This window comes from Myotis lucifugus, unplaced genomic scaffold (assembly GCF_000147115.1).
Source record: "Myotis lucifugus unplaced genomic scaffold, Myoluc2.0 scaffold_111, whole genome shotgun sequence".
Classification (NCBI taxonomy): Eukaryota; Metazoa; Chordata; class Mammalia; order Chiroptera; family Vespertilionidae; genus Myotis; species Myotis lucifugus.
The window spans coordinates 2,636,858-2,660,373 of record NW_005871159.1 but is presented as its reverse complement, the minus strand read 5'-3'; the positions used below and the strand labels follow the sequence as shown (position 1 = coordinate 2,660,373).

At 42.0% G+C, this 23,516-nt stretch overlaps 1 protein-coding gene across 1 annotated transcript in view; it reads left to right on the top strand.

Moving 5' to 3' along the window:
- PKHD1 (PKHD1, fibrocystin/polyductin) overlaps positions 1-23,516 on the top strand; it is a 385,419-nt gene that overhangs the window by 119,061 nt on the left and 242,842 nt on the right. Inside the window, exon 36 of the mRNA XM_023757718.1 lies at positions 18,034-18,246. Coding sequence (XP_023613486.1) covers positions 18,034-18,246 — 213 coding nt within the window. The remainder of the gene's footprint in view (positions 1-18,033; positions 18,247-23,516) is intronic.

Below are 23,516 nucleotides of genomic sequence, written 5' to 3'. Positions count from 1 at the left end.
GGGAAGCTGGAAGAGACTAAGAATTCAAATTTCAATTCCTTCACCACATCACCAAGTGACTAATTCAGTCATTTCGCCTCTTTGTTTACTTATGTTAAATGAGAATAAAAAGTATTGCCCATTTCAATGGCTGATAATAACAAATGGTTATCAAAGTGACTTTGTTCATTGGTGAATAAAAATTGCTTGGGAAATGTGATTAGTAACAGATACCTATAAAACTCTTCATTAAAACACTATTTTTTTTACTGGAAATATATTTAACAGTTCCAGAAGGATTTCTTCTTGTTAAAGTAAGAGCAAGGCTACATGAGAAAAATATAATATTTTGAAGAGATTAACTGATACCATTTTGATACTTGTCTCTTACAGATGGCATTTTATCATTCTACTAGAGGTCCAGTGCATGAATTCGTGCACGGGTGGGGTCCCTCAGCCTGGCCGGAAATCATGGCCTATCAGGGCCTGCTGGCTGAGGGGGAGGAGCTGAGGGAGGAACCACCGCCAGTGTGGGGGAGGGACCATGGGAGGTTGGCTGTGGGAGCGCACTGAACACTAGGGGGCAGCTCCTGCATTGAGTGTCTGCCCCCTGGTGGTCAGTGCATGTCATAGTGACTAGTCGACTGGTCGCTTAGCCTTTTATATATATAGATACTCTGGAAGCTGTTTTACTTTTCTGTATTAGCAAAGAGAAGTTTGCAGGCAAATAACTTAATTAGTACCCTTTAGGAAAAGTGGTGTGTCAATTTAGACTCTTGCCTTTGTGGTGTGTGTGTATAACCAGTGGCCATGGGGAATGTTGACTTATTGACAGCCATCTATGGTCTGCAGACTAGCAATGATGAAGGAAAATTACAGACCTAAAGCTTCAACTCAAAGAGAAGATACTGGTTGGAGACTTTTAACCAGGACTCTCTTCAAAGAAGTCAAATCTGTTGGAGAATGAGATGCCCTTCAGGCACTTAAGTGTTCTTGCTTTATACCATTTGGAAGAAGTTTTCCCACTAAAAGTCCTCAGATTTAGCCTGAGTCTCTGGATGTCCCATTAGTTCCAGGTAAATGTTCAATCCAAGAATGGTGTTGATAGGGCCAAGAACTGAAGATGGAGAAGCTCCAGAGGGAGAATAGAGGGCAAAAGAAATGCAGGGACGTGCAGAATATACAGTTGGCTTCTCAGAGTTTCAAAATCTGAGCATCCCAAATACTTGCCCCAACCTCTCACCTTCCAAGATTAATTTTCCTTAATATTCCTGGTTCAGGCCATATTTCACTCCCATATTATTTAGAATAAATGAGTCCAGTTTGGGAGGGCAGACCCTCATCCTATGCAGCGGGAAGGTCTGTTATCTGAAGTATCCTCTTTCTTTTAGAAAGTAGGACCATTGATAGGAGTGTGAGGGTAAGTAGTAGACACCTGTTTCTGTACAGATAGGATACAAGAATTGTTGGCAGGGAGCAGGGTTGCCTAGAATGAAACTCTGAGTTTTTTATTATAGAGATATGGGTCATAACTTCTAGAAAGAATGAGAACAGAGAAAGGACACAGATCAAATTCAATTCAACAAATGACTTGTGAATGCTTGTTAAGTGGCCTATGACATCTGTATGAGATACAGAAAACAATGAAGAATAATAGTTAATATTAGGAGTGTGTATTATCACTAAAGAAAAACTAATTAAGGAGAAAATAGAAAAGGGTAAAATTTCTAGTTCTAAAATATGTGATGCAGGCAGTAACACAGAATATATTCCAGAGTAATGAGAGTGTCAGGGATGTAAGATTAGAGTTGGATGGTGGAGAGATGGTGAAGAGCATATCATTTGTGTCTGAGACCAGTTTTGATCATGTAAATATCAACATACACTTTCCCATCTCACCTATTGGAATTGTACTTGTCTAATGATTCAGGCCAGAACCCTTGGAGGTGTCCTAGACTTCCTTCTTCCCATATCCCTGAATCTTTAATATGTGTTGCATACATCAGTACTTCAATTGGTACGAACTTAGTCTTAATCAACATAATTTTGAGCTAGGATCATTTCAAATGACCTCTTAATTGATTCCCATGTTTCTAATTCTTTGTCTTCCTTGGTAGCAGAGCCCCAGTTTGTATTTGGGAAAGCAATGAACTTGCTCAAATGCAATCTATTCCTGGTCTCCTTTGTGGTTGAGAGTTGGCCAATGATATGCAAGGGGAAGTGTGGTACAGGACATCTGGGAAGTTTCCTAGAATAGAACTGACACAATAGGAGGCATGTTCTATTTGTCCTTCTTCCTCTTCCATGCTTCCTGGAATGTTATTGTCATGGCTCCATTTTCAGCTGTCATCTCTGACTATGAGGTGACTTGTTAAGAATGGGGATGTAGTCCTACCCAGTTTTTCTCAGTGGATAGAGCATCGGCCTGCAGACTGAAGTGTCCCAGGTTCAATTCAGGTCAATGGTACATATCTCAGTTGCAGGCTTGATTCCTCATGTGGTCTCACATTGATGTTACTCTCTCTCCGATTCTGCCCCTCTCTTCCACTCTCTCTAAAAAAATCAATGGAAAAATATCCTTGGCTGAGGATTAACAAAAAAACCCCACAACAAACAAACAAACAAACAAACAAACAAACAAAAAAGAGTGGGGAAGTAGAAGAATGAAAAAACCCAGGTCCTGATGACTTTGGAGTTCCATAGTGTCATGGCAACAAGGACTGCTCGCCTTTGAAGTTACTTTTTGTGATAGAAAAACAAGCCTTCATGTGTTTAAGTCATTGGTATTTGACTTTTATGCTGTATGCTAAAATATCCCCCAATAGTTTATTTTCCATGTTCTTTAAAAATATGTCATAGCTTGTTACTTCTTTCCTCAACCCCACCCCATGGCTTCTCATCTCACTAGAGATAAAGTCTAAAGTCCTCACCATTATCAAACTCTGATCCTTTCATTGACCTTATCTTCCTCATTTACTCTGTTCCAGCTTTTCTGTGAATATACCAAGAACACACTTGCCTCAGGGCTTTTGCACATATTGGCCTATGCCTGGAATATCTTTCCTACAAATATTCATGTGGCTGGCTCACCCATTTAATTCATGAGAAAATGTCAGCTTACCGGAGAGGCCTTGTTTGGCCACCTGTTCTAAAATTAAAACGCCTTCCTATTATTCTCTATTCTTTTATTTTGCTTTACTTAACAGCACCTATCGCCACATGACATAGTATAAATTTGGTTGTTTAAAATCGGTTTCCTCTACTAGAACAAGCTTAGAAAGGCAAAAGACTGCACCAACTTATTCATTACTGTCTCTTTAGTGTCTAGGACAGTGCCTGACACATAATGAGGACTCAAAGAATATGTGTTAATGGTTGAATAAATGGACAAATAAAGTGGTGCAAGTCTTGGGTGAAATTTAAGAAGTATAATTTTTAAACTATTGCTCTCTTAAATATCACTTTTCCTAGCTAATTCACTTTCACTGTCCTTAGTTATTCTGACTGATATATCTAATATATCTATCAGTAGGTACATAATATATATATATATATATACACACACACACACACAAGTATATATCTATCTATATATATATATATGCACAAATATATATATACATATTTACATCATATACAGACATATATACATACATATACCTATGTATAAATCTATGTCATTATGAGTTGTTAGGAATATAAAACTGGTAAGTTATTTTTCTATTTCTAAAAGGAATTTGAAACCAACTCTCAAGTGTCTTGTTGATATAGCACAGCCTTAAACCTCTAATGTCTTCTCTTGGTCTATAATATGTGTGAGAGTATGTGAAGGATAATAAAAAGCTATCCAAGTATAGCACTAAATCATTATTCTCCTCCTCATCAACAGCAAGTCACTCTCTCAATGTCTGTTACTGTCTATCCTTTTCATACCCATTCATAGTATCAGAAAAATAGCTGAGTGGGATTTCTTTATTTTTCTGATACCCTACATAGGCTGAGATAAAGCATGGACAATTTCAAGCCAACCCCCCCCCCCCACTTTCTTAAAAATTTTTTACCAAACAAAATATAAAGTGTTATAGTGGAAGTACTTTCAGTCATTTTCACAATATTACACAGAAGGCTTTCTAAATGAATAGTGTACACCGTTGGGAAAGATTAGTATGAAATAAAAGTGAAAATAGATCACCTAAGCATGACATTTTGGACTACTTCATGAAAATATTGCATCCTCTGTATTATTTTGCCATTCATGGAAGCCAGCATCCTGGTGTCTAGAGGATCAGGCTCCTATACCAGGAAAACCAGCACTTGTGCATGTGGCCCTCAAGAGCCTTGGACTCTCTGGGCTGTACTTATATTTTCATCTGTAAAATAAAATTGACACTTTTTCTTACAAGGACAACTTATATAGTAGAAAGGAGGATTATAAATTTCTTTGAGGCAATTGGGAATGGTACCAGAGACAAGGTTTTCTCCATTATTTATGATGCTACATACACTGATTTTTGAACTTTATTGAAAAAATGGCAGATTATTTTGTGACCATAATAAAAGCTTTGACTATAATATTATTTTGTCCTAATTAGCAAAATATGAAGAACTTTTATTTACTTACCATTTCTACTTCTTCCCTCCATTTGTCCTCGCTCCTTTTTTTTTTAAGTTGTTTTTTAGGGGGTACTGTTAAACACAAAAGAGAATTAACCCAATCAATTAATACTAATGAGCTGGGTTGGAAATAGGCATATTGCCTTGATTTAGTTAATTATATTTTTCGTTCTTTTATGTTAAGATGCCCAACGGCCAGAGGCATCGCTGAATTAAAATTTATTATTTTATTCCAAGTAATTATGATGAGCCATAATAACAAGGAAGGCATGTTGCCCTCATGTCAGAGACATTATGCATCCTGGGCTTGTGGCTGCAGTTGGGGAAGCATTCATATTTTCATAATGAAGCAATGAATCTCTATTCTGGTGGTCAAGCAACTTGACATGACGTGGTCTAGAGATAATGATTAAGAAAGGGCCAATTAGGGGAGCATAAACCCTAGAAATGCCTCTTCCTTTGGTGCTGGGCTTTCAAAAGGAAGGCGTTTTGTAGTTTCTTATTAATTACAATGCCATCACTTTAAAATACTTCACAGAAACTTGTTCCCAGTCTCTACTGCTGCTTAATGGTGTACTGGTTTCCTTTAATGTGATTTTTCTATTTCTTGGTCTACTGGTGTACACCAAAGCACTTAAATGCTTGGCAGGCTTTTGTGTCAGAAAGAACTGAGTCTGAATCTGGGCTCTGTCCCTTACCTGCCTGTGACCTTGGGCAAGTTGCATAGCCTGCATAAACCTCGGATTTCGCCCCATTAGGGTCATGCCTCATATAATGACAACAATAGTGACCAAGATGGCTAACATTTATTGTTTGCTACTGTGTGACAAGACTACAATGTATTGTCCAACTCATATGGATGTTTTGAGTATTAAATGAGGCAATATTTGTAAAGCTCTTAGCATAGGACCTAGTCCAGAGTCGGCACTCAATTTATGTTAGTTTTTTATTTTTATTTTCTGACTGATGGGGATAACAGAAGAGATGGCTGGCTATCAGGCCTAAGTTGCAATTTTATTTACAGATAGTGGCTGCTTCTGTATACAAAGCTAACTGGGTTATTGAAAGAATTAGCTGGGTAATGAAGTCCTTGGATTGCTTTTGCCTCTGTTATCTTCAAAATGCATATTGAAGTATTTTTCTTTTGGGCAAGAGAAGGAAGGACACAGAGGAGGAAGTAGCTGAGTCTATCCATTGGCTTGCCTCCATTCTCCTTGCTATTTTGACTCCTTGGAAATGTGTTTCTCTGTTGCTGTTTGGAAAATGGTCTCATTTTCTCCAATTTTTATTTTGAGGACACTCAGATCTTGTTAGTCTGTTATTTTTAGGATTTCAGTGGCGTACAAATGCGTATTCTTGGCTTGTTGAGATGAGGTATCTTCTCTTTGACCCACTCCCAAGTTCCATGTAGAATTTCTTCATTCTTGGAAAGGGCTTGAGGATTTCAGAGTGAGGTATTTTTAAAAATATGTTTTTATTGATTTTAGAGGGAGAAGAAGGGAGAGAGAGAAATAGAAACATTGATGAGAGAGAAACATTGATTGGCTACCTCCGGTCGAACCAGAAACTGGAGCATGTGCCCTGATTGGGAATCTAACTGAACCAGCATCCTCTCAGTACATGGGATGACACTCAACAACTGAGCCACACCGGCCAGGGCCAGAGTGAGGTATTAAGCGCTGTGCCCAGCATAGCCGTTTTGATCCAATAGATTATACACATGGTCCCTTCCAGTCAGCACTCATTCAGTAGGTGCATGCTTGCAATGAGCTGGTGTGCTATGAGATAGGACTCCCCTAGAATATTATGTAGGGGTGCTCTGTGCATCAGGTCTGTGTGAGTCTCTGGGCAGATTACCTTATGCCTATAGGTATAAGACTTAACAGCTACCAGTGTGTGGATTTAAAGGAAACCCATCTAAAGTCAGGCTGGAGTTTTGATAAAAAATAAAATATTCTACATTAATATTTCTCTCGTAACTATATAATGTCATGCTCAGCATGTCTTGTGGGCTGGTCAAATTTGTCACAAATAGGCAAGTTAAAATAACTTATCTGTAAGTGGGCTGTGAAAGGAGATTGACTGAGTGGCTTCCTCTCTCAGCTGAACCACAGCTGCCCTTCAAGGCAGGGGATGGGATGATTATGTACAGACAGTGAAACAAGGTTGACTCACTGCAGTTTGGTCAGCGAACTTGGGGCCTGAGTTCATATTTGAGGCAGCTACAGACTCTCCTGTGGCTTTGGGCAAGGCTCTGGTCCTCAAATCAATGCACAAAATGGAAATGATGTTGACTCTCTTCCCTCTATAGGAAGAGAGTGGCTTATCTGAAACTCTACAGATGTTAATGTATTTGTTTGTGCAATCCTGTGGAGGAAGTACAATAAAGGAGTTAGTAAACTTTCTTATGTTTCCAAGCCTGGTGCTTCAGAAGGGGCTGGGCAGTAATCTAAGGAGAAGCTTGCTCAAGAAGTTAGCATCCATAAGAATTAACCTGAGTTTTTTGAAATCTACCCTTAATCCTTTTACCTTGTGTATCTCTATGTGTCAGTCTTTTCTTGGTGACAAGTTTCTGTTAATTATTTTATGAGAGGTGATTTTTGCCTATGTCCAAAGCTAAGTGTATCATTGATAGAATTTTTAATCAGCTAAGAACTTGAATAATTTTTATGTCAATTATTTATAAATTTAATATTAGGGTATGTGTTTTTTTCTTCACTCTATCTTTTTTGGCAAGGTGCAAATTTGGTTACAAGCTTAAGAAAGCAGGAGCCAGGTCTGCCTTTGCTTACCTTTCCATTGCCAGGACCATTATATCTCTAGGCACATGGCAAGTATTCAAATAATTATTGAATGAATAAACCAATGAATGAATTTCTGACCTGAAGAGGCAGATAAATGTTAGCTATAAATTTCTCTATGATCAGAGTCCTTCCTGGTATCCTCAAATGTTAGTGGATTGGTTCAGATGGTGACCAATTTCATTTACTATTTCTGTATCAGGAGATCAGAGACAAAAGTTTCATAATGTGGGGGACAGTTGACTCTGAAACCCCTTATTTCTCTCAATCAGGCAATGACTTCCATTATTTACCTCCAGAGAACAGTCCCAGACACACTTGATTAGCCTTAAATGAAAGATAAGCCGTTGCTGTGAGAAGGAACATGCTTTCAATAGATGGACAGGCAGACATTAAACAATTTAGATATTAGACAATTTACAGTTTTATGTCTTGACAACTTCGATATTGTAACATGAAAAATGCTAATGAGAAGGACCAGTCCCTTCCTAGCTCAGAAGCTATAATATTTTCAATAATGAAAGATAAATATTTCAAACTTCCTTACTTAAAACCCTTCACTGGCTCTCTATTAGCCTTTCAGATCAAGTCTAAGCTCCTTAATATGGCTTGTAGGTCCTTTAGGGCTCGGTCTCTCCTTACCTGTCTACCTCATTTGTTAATTAATGACTCCCACATACTTTTTAATCAGGACTGGGAGTGGAGCTAGATATCTGGGGTGCTTTTGTATCTGGGATTCTTGGGCAGATTAAAATATATTGAAGAATGAGCATTTTATTACTATTATTTCTTATGTACTATAATATTCTCGTGGGGAGTAGGAGGAATTATCATTTTCTAAATAAATAAGTACTGTGAGGACACAATGATTACCTTTCATTTCCAAAACATTATGCTATTAGCAAAATCATATTTATATTATACAGAGAATAATTATATTTGGAACCTTTTGAATAAAGACCTGGCTCCTGTTTTCTTAAGCTTTCGAATAAATTGCTCAGAGAAGTATATCAAATTGTAGGGCTGGTCAAAAATGTGATTTGGTCTGTGCTAATTGAACTTGGATAAATAAAATGAAGGAGATTATTTGAATGAATGAGAAACTTGGTAGCCAGGGAGATTTCTACCTGCCAGATACAGACTTTGGAGAAAGTCTTGTTTTGTCTTTCCGGCCTCTCCCTACAAATACTAGCTTTCTTTCTGAGGTCTTAAGTGAATTTCCAGAAATCCATGGAACAGCTGAGGGCCTTGAGCACTTACATGCCAGAAGTTTTGTTGGTAAAAGGCAGTAATGGTTTTCTGGAGATGGGGAGGAAATCAAGGTTTAGTTAAACAGTAACTGATATCAATAGTTTTAATGACAAAGGCATTTATTTACATCTCAGTATTTGAGTTCCTTTAAATATTTCTTTATAATTTCTCTTCCACAAATATGTTTACACTTTGTAATTAGTATAGAGTTAATTCCTTTATAAGGTTCACTTACTGAGTTTTATGTTTTATAGAAAAAAAGGTTGAGTCATAACCTTTATCTTCTTTCTCAGTTATCTGTAAAGTTGGCTAATTCACTAAAACTAGGGTATTTCTATTCACCTGTAGTAGTTAAACTCCACGGTGACCTGGATGTGGAGACTGCCTTTTTTATGTTTTTATCTTAGCTCCTAGCAGAAGGGCTGGAAAACAACAGTTACTGTTGGTTGAATGGTGAAGTGAATTAATCCAACCTTGCATTTCTCAACCTGTGAGCTGGTAGCAAACTTCATGAGACTATGGACACCTATAGCCATCACTTAATTTACTGAGAGCCATGATTCTCAAAGTGTGGGCCCCGTCATCAGCAGCATCAAAGGACTTGCTAGAGAGACACATTTTTTGGCCTCACAATAAACCTCTCTGGAGGTTTACCGAGTTCAATTAGCATTGACCCAATCACAGTTTTGACCAGTCCTACAATTTGATATACTTCTTTGAGCAATCTCTTTATTCAAAAGGTGTTTTAAGACCCTGAGGTGGTGTGGATGGGTGCTCAAGTTTGAGACTCCACTAGCCTAAAACAATAAAAGGAACTGGAAGTCAATTAACTAGAATGTGTAGCCAGCCCAGCTACACTTTTCCCAAAGGCTATGCGACCCTTTGCAAGGAACAGTGGAAACTTGGCTGGAGACCCTGGATGGGCCTCTCCCGAGCCTGGCATTCTCCGTTCGCTGCAGCTCTCTCTCCTGCCAGGGAAATCCGAGCTGATGAAAACGGTTCTCCCAACTGCTATTGTTTGCGGCTCTGATTCAGTGCTTTTATTTCAGATCTGTTTTTTCCTCTACATTGCCCATTTGACTGCAGTGCCAGGCTAATTAAGGAATTAGCATGTGGCAGCCATTCCGGGAGGTGTGCGGTTCTTTTCCTGCATTCGGAGAACATTTTTGCTAACACTTTCTAGTTCATATTTTCTTTTTTTAATCAGGCAGAGACATTACAATTAAAATACCGTTAAAGTGATTCTGGCAAGTATTGCAATAAGCATGTTTTTTAATTAAAGGAAGAACAGGGGGGATGCATAAGCAGCATCAGCTAAAGGGGGAAATTTCATTCGATATCTATTTTAATTGAAATGAAGAAAATAATCAGGAAAAGCAGCAGCAGCAGCAGCCGCCGCCTGTGCCTGTGTGTGTGGCTCCCAGGTTGTTAGGTGTAGGTGTTCTGTGCTTGATTAATTAGTAGCCGGCCAGAGAGTCCATTCCCTTTGCCCCCAATCCTTAAAGCCTGATTTATGCCTCACATCCCCCATGAATATGTGAGGGCTCAGGCATCTATTTCCTGAGCTGCTAGTGGATAGGATTATGGAGCGTGCACTGAGCTCTTGGGGGCTCTCGTTTGCCAGCCAAATTGATTTTCCGCCTCTCTGGCCGGGGACAAGCCCACCTCGAAGGCTTCCAGGCTCTGCTCCAGTGGATCAGGCGCAAGTCTAATCCGGATCTTGCCAACAAAGGAAGCTGTGTGCATCCCCATCACGATGCAGGCTTCGGGCTGTGGCTGCCTTCCCTCAATGCCACTCTTCTCCCCTCTTCCTCACCTCCTCCTGACGCTCGCTTCCATGGCAGCACCGTGCAGTAGGGTACAGCAGTGTACCCAACTGTGCCCAGATCACTCCGCTGGGCAGAGGAGGGTCCAACATCTTGAAGGAATGGTGATCTATAATTCCCCAGAGAAAGGGAATTCCACAGGCTTTCCTATCTATTAGACTATTAATGACCAGAAAGGTAACCAGATACAGGCTTTTAAACTTTTAAAGGAATTATTTAGGGTTGACACAAAGAGCTGAATGGAGGCTAATCGATTTAGATAATTTACATCTAAAATTTTAGGTTCATCAAGCTTTGAGCAAATGAAATATCTAGTTTGGGCTGAGGATTGATCTATTAATTGGGGTCCTTGGATCCCTCCCTGGCTTTGCCTTCACTGACCTCTGGATTTCCCGTTGTTTAAAACTGGAGCCCCTCTCCTCGGTTCATTTTCTCCGCTGGCATTGGTGTCCTCACGAAGCACACTCTTGGTGTGCACCTTTCTCTCCTGAGCCTCCTGAAAATGACATTAAGGGTTTGCCGTCTTTGTCTATCAGCTCCTCAGTTCTTAAGAGTTCTTCCTGCTGTCTGTCTGTACAACCGTTTGATTCTTCTCCTAATTCACTGAACTCTTTGACTCACATTCAAGCATCTGCTACTTTTTTTCCATATTCTAGTCTTTAAATATTAATATTTGACAACTTGTTCCCCTTATCCCTGTCCTGCTCTCTCTACATATTCTCCTAGGGAGACCTCATTCACTTCTATAACTTCAGCTCCTATTATTCAACAGGGTTTAATCAGCACTTACCAAGTTTCCCATATGCCAGGCACTGTTCTAAGTATAGCAGCTAGGGCTGTGAACAAAAAAGGCCAAAATCTTGCTCTTGTGGAGTTTATTTCTATAGGGAAATCAGTCAAGTAAGCAAATGGTAATTTTTGTTAGATTTTCTGGGCAGCGTGGAGAAACATGCAGCAGGAAAGGTGGTGAGGTAGTTTGGTGGTGGTTGGGGGATTTGCACGCAGTGAGGGCAGGGGAACAAGAAGATAGTGCAGCAGGAGGATGTGAGCCAGGGGTTAGTAGAGAGAGAGAGTGGGCCAGAGAGAAGACCAGCCCTGTAGGGTTGGGTAGGCTTTCAGTGAGTGTGGTGGGAGCATTGGAGACTTTGTACAAAGTAGTGACATAAGATTTACACAAATAAAAATCACACTGGGTGCTGATTTAAGAGCAGACTCTGGGGTGGGGGCAAGGGCAGAAGCAAGGAGCTAAGTGAGGGGGTTGTTATAATATCCCGAGGATGAGATGAGAGTGACTCAGACCCCAGAAACAGACATGTGCATGGTGAGAAGTGGTTGGACAGGAATACTGAAGAAAGACTGCACACAATTTCCTGAAAGATTGGTCTTAAAGTGCGAGGGAGTGAAAGTTGACTGTAGAGTTTTCAGACTGAGCAATTGAACGGGTGGAGTTGCCAGTTATGGAGATGGTAAGGACTGTGAGCAGGCCTGTGTAACAAGACGAGGAGGTCATGTTTTGGATATGCCACGTTGAGAAGTCAATAATACATCTAAGTAGAGATATTGAGTAGGCAGTTGGGTATATGAGTCTCCATCCGAGGGCATTGGTGGGGTTTGGGGATACAAATTTGGAAGTCATCAGCAATGAGCATATGATGATATTTAAAACGTCAAGAAAAGATCAGACAACCAAGGTTGATAAGAAAAATAGTCGAGGGACTGAGTCATGGGGAACTCCAAGTGTCAGTATTTGGGATAATCAAGAAGGATCAGGTAGAGGAGGCTGGGGGAAGGCTTGGGAGGCAGGAGGAAAACTTGGAGGCACAGTGCTAGGCAAGTGAGGGGAAGGAGTTTCAAGAAAGGTGTGACCAAGTGTGTCCAATGCTGCTGGCCACTCAGGGAAGGCGAGGAGTGAACATGAGCTTTGGACTCAACAATGTGGTTGTAGTTCTGGTGAAGTAGTCAGGCAAGGCCCAAATTCAAGAGAATGGAGGGAAAAAATTGAAGATATAAAGTATAGCCATCTCTTTTGAAGAGTCTTATTATTGTATGGTAAAATATTTATACTCTACATTTTTCTGTAAGGGAGAAAATAGCTAAAACTGTGTTGTTTGTTTTTCTTAAAAAGCACACAAACACACAACAAATGTTTCTGTGGTATTACAGAGGATGGCTAATTGTAGGGTGAGCCAAAAGCAGGTTTTGATGTATGTTGCAAACATTAGGTAGCTGCTAAAAATCTCCTTTACTTGCCTTTAAAAGAAATAAGAAAGAGGTTTAATGGAAAGAAGTGATTACATGTAAAAAGTTGTGTTCATTTATTTATTTTAGAGGGGAAGTAACAATAATGATGGTTGATTGATTTTTATAAAATTACCCAAGGTCACTTGTGGGACATACTTAGCTTTCATGAATAATCATAACAAGCAATTTAAGGGTCACAGCCAAAGGCTGATTTCAGCCTTGCTCTTTATTTCAGCTTTCAGAAATGGATCCGAGTTCCATCAAGTGGAGAACTCAAGAGTCCTCCCACTGCCCTCCCGTCCTCCAGTGACTCTCCTTCAAAGCAGGCCCCCCTCCTCCCATCCCCTGTGTATTTATTTTAAGCTAATGAAAGTGTGACGATGAAACACCTGGGGTCCTGGTGTTTAAGCTAGATTAAAACTAAACTTTACATTCTTTCACACCAAGGAGCTTTCACCTTGGTTATCACTTACAATTATTTTAATAAAAAATAGCCGAATTCCTTATCAAATCTCTTCTGAACTTACCTCGATTTCTTTATACTTGTCACTGATAAAGTGAGGAGGGAATTCTTTGTAGCACAGAATAACATTAATTAATTGGTCCTGTTTATCGTACTGTTGCCAACACAAATCATTCATTTTCTTTGGGCTGAGCTTTTCTCCCTTCATTAATGTCATTCTTAATTCCCGTGACATTTTAAAACGACTATCGATTTGTTTCAGTGTGTTTAATATTTTGCTTGATGGTACAAGGGATAAAGGCCAGGTTTATATATTTACCCACTAATCCTTGTAATCTGTCTCAAATCCTTTTTGGAATGAGGCAAGGTATATCTACATTAACAAAATGAAAAGAAATCATATATAAACAAGCCAAAGGCAAATGTACTTAGGCTAACACATGTTTTTCCTTAAGTGTAACTCTGATAACAAACCTAATTAATAAAAGAGCTACCTGGGAGTGTTTGCGGAAGTAGATAGGACATGAGTGTCTCTGTCAGGTGGTCCCAGGTGCTAAAGCTTCCTCGGCCAGTTCTGGACTGAAAGAGGAATTACAGTCTCTCTGGCAGCCCACCCAGTTCTGTGAAACAGGGAGGGTGATATTGACCTCATAGTCTTATTCTGAAGGTCATTTCAGACAATGTATCTAAAGATTTTGGCGCATGGTAGGTTCTTAATATATGTTAGCTCCTTTGTTTTTCCTGTGGTCTTATTTGAATCATTGCCTGTGCATGTAGTATCTCTTTTGATCAAAATTCCAAGTTCACTACAGCAGAGGTGATGTCAGAAAAATATGGGTTCTGTGTTTCTATCAATGTCCAACACACACCTGACTGCATTCTTACAGATGTAGATGTCAGATGTCCCAGAGCTAGAGTGAATGCATGCACCTACTCTCCACTTCACCAATGAGAGAAGGGACCATTTTTAGGCCCTGAATAAGACAGGTTTGGGAACTGAGTAATACTCCGAGGCCCAGCAATTTTATGGGTCTCCGTGAGGGTCATTCAGAGGCCAACAGTGGAGTCAGGACAGGAACCTCGATTCCATATCCTACCTCTACCACTTGCTCATCAAGTTTAGTTCAGATTTCCTGACTATTTATGATGGAGGAGTCCTGCCATGCAAATCCTTAGTCAGAGGTAAGGGCATTCTATTTTACATAGACTGGAGAGGAAGGCCGTAGTGAGAAGTTAACCCTTGAATAGAGACAAGGGGGAGTGAGGCACATGGGTATCTGCAGAAGAACATTCCAGGTGCAGGAAGAACACATGCATAAGCCTGACTTGTTTGAGAACCAACAAGCAGGCCAGTGTGTTTGCAACAGATGAGTCGCAAAGTGAGTTTTAAAAGATGATGATGCGGGGGTATCAGAGATGGGGTGGCAAATCAAAAGGGGCTTTTTGTAGCCCAGTGTAAGGACTTTGATTTATTCTGAGTGAGATGGAAAGTTACTAAGGGGTTCAGAAAAGAAGACCCAGGTGTTCCCAATATAAAGTCGCAACCCTGACCACTTTCTTAGAGGATTGAAGAGTCTAGTGCAGTACTTTTGCAAACCACTTACAAAGTGGGAGATAGATTTAATAGCTCATTCAGGTTAAAGTGTTTAATTATTAATTATTTTGACACTATTGAAAAAATTCTGCTTAAAATATAAAGATTTTAAATCCTCTTAAAGGAAAGTATTAAAATAATGAAAGTATGTTTTAATATCCTAAGTGTTTATTCCCATGATATACAAATGATCCTAATATATAAAAACCCTGGGTCGTAATGACAGGTCATGACTGAGGCTCGACCAGCTGAAAGTCAGTCCTGTAGGAACCCAGTGCTAACTGCTGAGGAGGCTGCGAATCAGGGCCAGAGAAAAGCCTAAGAGAGAAGCAGGGGCTTATCTGTTGCCTCTGTGGCAGCTTTTGATCAGCACCTGCCTCTCTCTTTCTCTCCAGCAGCCATGCCTCCATTTCTCTCCAGGCCTCTACTGGGGCTGCCGATCAGCCATGCCTTTCTGATCAGGCCCCGTTTATAGGCCCAGAGACGCTGAATGGCATAGGAACTGACCAATCAGAACAGAATCTGGGTGCTATGAAGAGTGAATGGCTGCCTAGGAGGCAGAGCTTTTGACGTTGATTGACATAGGAGCCAACCAATCAGAACCAAATGTGGGTGCTGTGAGGAGCCAATGGCTGCCTAGGAGGCAGAGCTTTTGACACTGACTGGCATAGAAATAGACCAATCAGAACCAAATTGGCCAGCAGAGGAGGGCATTTGGTGGCAAGATCAGGCCTGCAGGGGAGGTCAGTTAGGGGCAAATCAGGCCGGCAGGGCAGGGCCACTGGGGGAGAGATCAGGCCAGCAGAGGAGGGCAATTGGGGGCAACCAGGCCAGCAGGGGAGGGCAGTGAGGGCAAGATCAGGATGGCAGGGGAGGGCCATTGGGGGTGAGATCAGGCCAGCAGGGGAGGGCAGATGGGAGCAACCAGGCCTGCAGGGGAGGGCAGTTGGGGGAGAGATCAGGCCAGCAGGGGAGGGCTGTTAGGGGTGAGATCAGGCCAGCAGGGGAAGGCAGTTGGGGGCAACCAGGCTGGCAGGGTAGGCCAGTTGGGGGCGAGGTCAGGCCGGCAGGAGAGGGCATTTAGGGGTGATCAGGCAGAGGCAGTTAGAGGTGATCAGGCAGGCAGGCAGAGGGGTTAGGGGCAATCAGGCAGGCAGACAGGTGAGCAGTTAGGAGCCCGCGGTCCCAGATTGCGAGAGGGATGTCCAACTGCCGGACATCCCCCAAGGGGTCCCCAATTGGAAAGGGTGTAGGCTGGGCTGAGGGACCCCCCGCTCCATGCACAAATTTCGTGCACTGGGCCACTAGTTTTAAGTGGCCTGGTGCATGGAATTCGTGCACCAGTGGGGGGTCCCTTGGCCTGGCCTGTGGGATCAGGCTGAAACTGGCTCTTCGATATCCCCTGAGGGGTCCTGGATTGCAAGAGGGCACAGGCCAGGCCGAGGGACCCCACTAGTGCACAATCAGGACTGGGAAGGGATGTGCACAATTGGGGCTGGGGCGGGACCTGGGAGGTTGGCCAGCTGGGGAGGTACCGCAGGAGGGCTCCATGGCATGTCCAGCCCATCTTGGGCAGTCTGATCGGCCGGGCCCCTGCAGCAAGCTCATCTACCAGTTGGAGTGTCTTCCCCCTGGTGGTCAGTGCACATCATAGTGATCGGTTAGCATATCATTAGCATATTATGCTTTGATTGGTTGAACGGACAACTGATGACCGGACACTTAGCATATTAGGTTTTTATTATATAGGATAACATTCCTATTTAACAGAAAATTTCAATATTAGAGCAAAACAGTATCTGTATCAGTTAAGGTTATTTGATTGTAACTATCTTTTTAAAAGGCATAAATATTGTATGATTTCACTTATATGTAAAATCTAAAATGCAAAATAAACAAAAATAAAACAAAGTCATAGAAAATTCATAGGAAATTCAAACTCATAGGAAAGTGGAAAAGAATTAAGAAGAACAAAAACAAATAGATCAAGGAAGTTTATTGAGAAGGTATTGGGTAGTTTAAAGAATTGATGGGAAGTGTGGAAAATCAGGTGTAGAAGTAATAGCATTCAGGGAGTTTTGGAGGGGCTTGGCAGATGGGGGGTTCAGAAGTAGGAACTCTTTTTGGGCTCATTATGTATCACCACTAGAATTTCTGAGGTTTAAACATTTCCAGTCATCTCTTCCCTTTGCTCCAGATTTCCTTTTGAAGTCTGGGTACATGACTCAGGCTAAGTAGGATAGGACACCACGACTGACAGTCCCACTCAACTCTTTTCCATAGAGTAGAGCAAATCCTTCAGGAAATTAGAGTCTATTATGAAAAGTACAGTGGTTGTTGGTCAGCTAAAATGTTTCACATGTCATGATGGTAGCCCTAATTACACTTCCTTTTACCACAGTTCTTATAATTTTGACACATTTTCTTCTATTCCTATTTCCTGTTCACTTGTTACCCAGTTTTTTTTTAAACTGATTTTTAAAAAAATCCTCACCTGAGATGCCGAACCGGTTTGGCTCAGTGGATAGAGCGTCGGCCTGCAGACTGAAGGGTCCCAGGTTCGATTCCGGTCAAGGGCATGTACCTTGGTTGCGGGCACATCCCCAGTGGGGGGCGTGCAAGAGGCAGCTGATCGATCTCTCTCATCGATGTTTCTGGCTCTCTTTCCCTCTCCCTTCTTCTCTGTGAAAAATCAATAAAATATTAAAAAAAAATCCTCACCTGAGGATATTTTTTTCCATTGATTTTCAGAGCAAGTGGAAGGGAAGAGAGGAGGAGATAGATAGATAGATAGAGAGAAACATCAATATGAGAGAGACGCATCTCTCACATTGATTGGTTGCCTCCTGCACATGCCCTGACCTGGCCAGGGTTGGAGCCTACAACCCTGGCACATGCCCTTGACAAGGAATTGAACCCAGGACCCTTTGGTATGTGGGCTGATGCTCTAACCATGGAGATACCCTGGCAGGGTTTTAGCTGAATTTTTATATGCTGCTTTTATCTGCTGTTAAATGGTAAAAATGATGACTTTCTCATGACTTATTTAACCAGTCCTAAATTGCTGGACATTTAGGCTATTGTTATTAAAAATAATATAAATAAAGGAGCAATGAATATTTAAACTGGTTTGGTAATACAGAGCTTCTGGGTCTGGGTGTTGATCCACTCAATTGTGCTTCTACAAGAGAATATAAACACAGAGGATTACATCAAACATTGGACTTGTCAACAAGACTGACAAGCTTCTTTTGTGGCCATTAGGAGGCAAGCTGATTTTCATGGATCAAGGAACCATTGAGCTCAGGGCACACTCCATCCTTGTTTCTGATGGTGGAGAGCTCCGGATTGGATCTGAGGACAAGCCCTTCCAAGGCCAAGCTGAGATCACACTGTATGGGAGTTCCCACTCTACTCCCTTTTTTCCATATGGAGTCAAGTTCCTGGCTGTGAGGAATGGAACTCTTTCCCTGCATGGTGAGTAGGACAGCTGACCAGAGGAAATGAGGTAGGACTTTGTCTAGCCAATGTGGGGGCAATGGGGAAAATTATTAAACTACTTATAATCTTTGGTTATTAGTTGCTGAGGCGACAAAGTTAGAATGCGGGCACTACTTCCTCAAGTGAGAAATATTAACTGTCATGATTCCTGTGGCAGAGGACACTATCATTCTCCATGATTTGCTCCCCTTTCTATAAGAGGATGATACACCTCTTCCCACGGCCAGATGGCTTTCAGTGCCTTCCTGTGCATGGAGCACACTTCCCTGTCCCACTGAGAGTGGCCTTAGCCATGGACTTGCTTCAATCAATGGGATGTGAGTGGATATGATGTTCTGCAAGGGCCAAGTAGAAGTTTTAAGAGCTGTTGCAATGCTTTGCCCTTTGCTCTCTGTTTGAGAACAGCCTGTCCTCAGCATCGGACTCTGAATAATGACAACCGGGGCACAGCTGCAGATGACCTGCTCTCATGTATGTGAGTGAGGAACAAACCTTGGTTGTCATAAGCCACTGAGATTTGTGTTTGTAATTGCAGCCCAATGTAGTGAAAACCAAGTGACACAATTACTTCACATACACTGATGGCTGTACACACTGATGGCATCATAAACTAAATGGAGACAATTTCATTTTGTTATAGTTGTGGCTGAACCTCCTGTGAAGAGGGTTCAGTTAGAGTTCCTCTTAGATTTTGGTTCAAATGTGTTGGGTATTTCTTAGAGAAAACAGGGATTAGGCTGCAATGTGTTTCTGCTCCTATTTTATTTGCCTTCTTTTTTTTTTTTTTTTTAAGAAGGAAATTTCCTCTTCTTTTTATTTTTATTTTATTTTTAAAAATGTATCTTTCTTATTGAAAGTTATACAGATGTACCCCTTTTTTCCCCATTGACTCCTTCTAAGCCCTCCACTGGCCAGGCTTATTTGCCTTCTGATCATTATTACCACTTTGAAACATGAACATTTTTATTTTCCTTGAGATTCAGGATATTACTGACTGCCAGGAAAATTCTTAATATCAACTGGAAAATGTAAATATAAAATAACTAGTGGCCTGGTGCATGAAATTTGTGCACATTAAAAGGGAATTAATTAGAGAAAATATTTTAATATTGCTATTTGGCCTTTCTCTATAATAGAAGTGTCAGAGATGAAAGAAAATTAGTAAAATGTATATGAAAATCTCCCTCTTGTCAGAGTCTGGGGTGCACCATGGGACCCAGAGTCAAGTCCCCGCCCACCTGCTTGTGCCTCAAAATCACGCAAGACCTAGACCTGGCCGGCCCCACCCCAGTCAAGCACTGCAGGGCGGCGGCGGCGGGGGGGGGGGTCCCCTGGCCCGGTGCCAGGCAGTCCCCGGCCCCAGCGCTGGGGCTGGGGGCGCAGCCTCAGGTCCCCTGTCAAGCCCCTCCAGGTGGGGGGAGCAGCCTCAGGTCCCCTGGCCTGGCGCCGAGGCGCAGGGCACGGCCTCAGGTCCCCCCGCCTGGCCCCAGGTCCCCCGGGCCTGATGCAAGGGCACGAGGGTACAAGGGCATGACAACCATTTGCATATTAGCTCTTTATTATATAGGATGAGTTTTAATTATCTTTTAGTGGATACTTATATACTTTGGGTTACATAGCATGAGCCAAAGGCAGATGAAAAATATGATCTTCAGATAGTGGTCAGTCTCTAGGAAACATGATCTTGTCTGCATTGGCATTTCTGGGCTGGCATAAACAAATAAAACCCCACTATCTGTCATGGAATAATAATTCTAGACATGGGCATTTAGCTATGCTGAGGAGTCTGCCATTTTGTTCTGTCAAACCCTGTCTATTACAGTGAGCCTCAATCATTGTCTCAAAGGCTTCCTTGGAGAGGAAACAAAATCAATATTTTTTGTTAAGTATCCACTAAGTGTTGACTATGGATCAGCCAGAGTGCTAGGCACTGGGGATACATTTTACCAGGTTTGAAAAACCCATAGCTACCTGGATAGACATTCAAAATAAGGAGGACTTTTTTCTCCTATCTTTATCAGCAAGCGCTTACATTAATCTTGAACCCAGGATCCATGAGGGTCTTCTACCTATTCACACATCAGCCACAGTCTTCAAATGTTTGCTTTAGTCCAACAGCTACTTGGGAAACTCACCCAATGTGTTGCTCTTTGCCAATGAGAAAACATAGCTGGAGAAGAAGAGGGCACATCACTGTTCCTACCAGCCCATAGACCATCCGAAGGACCTTGAATCCTAATAGGGATCCTCTGGTTTGAGAGCCACTGTCCTCTATGACGCATATGACAAAATCCTTGCCAGAAATGGAAATTCAAATGGAGAAGAGTGAAAACTCTCCTAATTCTTTCACCCTGCCTTTTTTCTTTTTTTACCCCAACGCTTTTCATTTTCACATACTATTATGAAGGATCAGTGAAAGAGTTAATACACTTTTTGTGCCTGTATTTTAAATGTACCCTGTGCTCCTAAGCCTTTATGTTTAAATAGATGTCAAGTTAAGAAAATCCCAAGTGTCATTTCTTGCAATCAATAGGGGGCAATTGAAGCAAAGTACATGCTTTTAATGTTTTGAGATTCTGAAAGTTAAAAAAAAATGTTGCTACTTGAGCCTTGTGATGTTACAGGGTATTGAGAGTGTAGACATCTCTTCGCCTGCTCCCGTTTCTGTCTTCTCCCCTGCTCTTCCACCTTTCCCCATAACCCCCAGCTCCCATCTTCCCTGTATTCCCAGGGTTAGGTTGTCATCAACAACTGTTCCCCCAAAGCCCTACCAAGATAGGAGCGATGGGAATCTCTCCCAAGCCATAGAGCTTGCACACAGGACACAGGCGAAATCAAGCTGTTTTCCACTCTGACATGATGCTGCTGCTTCTCACTCATTTGAAAGAAATGTGATGTGGGAAAGATCTTACCACTAGGAGAGGGACTCCCTTCGTGCAGTCTCAGTCAGAGAATTCAGTCACAGACAGAATTCATCAATCCTCTCCCTTCGCCTTCCTCCCTCACCACCTGAGGTCTCAAACAGATTTCCCCTCCGGCATGGCGGTACATCATAGTTAAAATCGTTACGTAATTTTGCTGGCCTTTTCCCAGGGCCAGAGGTGGGTCTGCTGACACTGGGGCTTTGGGGAGAAACTAATTTTCTTTGGCTGTCAAGTATGCAAAACAGGGAGCGACTTGATTCACAGCTTGGCACCCAGAAGGTCCCTAATGACCCAGGGTTCACTCAGCTTCCAGGATGATCAGTGAGGAGGTTCACCAACTTTAGTGCCTAGAAGACTCTTCTCCAGGAGTTTTCCACAATGCAGGTTTCTGGGTCTCACCCCCAGAGCCTGGCTCCAGTGGCCTGAGGGGGACCCAGGAATGTGCACTTCAATGGAACCCTCGGATGATTTGAGTGGAGTATCCCACTGACTGCACTTGGAGAAGTGCTGTTTTTAGTGGTTAATAGTTTTGGAATCATAAATTAGTGCAGGTCTGCCGCTTATCAGCGGTGACCTTGGGCAAGTTAATTTCCCTAAAAGCAGGAAAACACAATCTTCACCCCCTAGACTTACTGCTTGTGAACTGCTCGGAAGCATCAGGTACTTGCTAACACTCAAGCAGTGTTAGCCAGGGCTATTTTGATTATAGTCTTTTTTTTTTCCCTCCCACTGAGTAGCCAATGCCAATGATTTCATTTTCTTTTAGAGGGGCCAGGGAGGGGCCTCTCTTTCAAAATTTGGCATGAGGCTAGCTCTGCCTAGAAATTTCTCTTTGTTAATTTCTGTCTACTTTTTTTCAAAGCAAGAGAAGGATTTTAGCTTTGGAGATCATGAGGCAGCCACATTCCCAGGCAGCTTCTGTTCTGTTCCCACACCTAGTGAAGAACACCTTTTGATTGTAATCTCTCCTGGTGCAGCTGTTTCCCAGCAGTGAATAACCACCATTCCCGGGCGTGGTTACAATAAAGGCTTCTTGGAAATCATTTTCATGCTCCTCAGTTTAGCCAGAAGCGGAGCACTGCTGAGCAAATGAAGCGTTTTGCAGGCGTTTTATTCCTAGCATGCAACTGTAAGAGGCCTGACTGATGGAGACCAATTTAACTCTAGCTCGGGTCCTAGAGAATCACACAAATGGGTCTGCGGGTCAGTCATACAGCTTTCCCCACCTTCTCCCTCCCGTCTCATTCTTCATTGCCACCCCTGTAACCTTTCCGCTCAGGCTGGTTTTTATCATAGATTAAAATCGCTAAGCAAACAGGCTTTGCTGTTCAGCTGTCATGAGGAAGGATGGAGTTGAAAGCACATTTCATGTTTTTCTTTTAATGTAGAAAAATGCATTCATGTGCACGCACATGCACACACATACACCTACATGAACACTCAGCCACAGGCAGCACTCTCTCTCTTTCTCCTGGTTTGGGAGTGGATTGGGGCAGGGCGTGTTCTGAATCTCTCATGGAGTTCAGTGGCTCAAGGAGTTCTGTCCACTACTCACCTGGATATTTACTATGACTAAAGGGTCTCAGGATCCCTCCAAGAGGGGCAATGTGGGGTTTGGGTAGTTGTAGTCAATAAGGAAATTTCACTCTTGCCTTTTGCCTTCCTCACTCTGTCTGCCAATCCAGGTTCACCACCCTAAACCGAGTGCCAATCACATGTCACTTTTCAAGGGGTCGCTGTCAGCCTGGGCAACTTGAATTTTTGACAATGTAATTACGGCCCTTGCTTCCACAGTGGGAGTCTGAACAGCATGGCGGGGCTTTTATTGATTGTTCAGCAGGGAAATTTATCAATGTCTCTCACTTCATTTCTAGTTCCTCCCTGAGAAATTTGGCTGACAGTTTCTTGGGAGCAAAAGCAGTCTTATGGCCTTGAATGGAGTTCTGTCTTTGTCCTTTTTAAGAAATTTACAAGATATGGGCATTAAATATAAGTGGAAGTTTCTGAGAAAAGCTAGTATGTGGGGGCATGATTGAGGGCAAGCACTAGAGCAGTCATTACAAAGAGGAGAATTTGGTAGGAATAAATAAGACCAAAGTAGTCTAAAGAAATAAGTTTAAATATGGTTTATTTTTCTTTTAAAAGTACCAAGTATCTGTATTCAAATTCCATGCTTTTAAAATGATTGTACCTGGCACTGTTACTGTAGCTGCCAACTGGTTCTAGGCTGTCTTAAAGCACAGTCTTGTGTGCATGGTGTACACAGGTGTGTAGGAGGGTGTTCCTGGTCAGTGGTTTCTATACTGTGCTCCCCCAAATCCA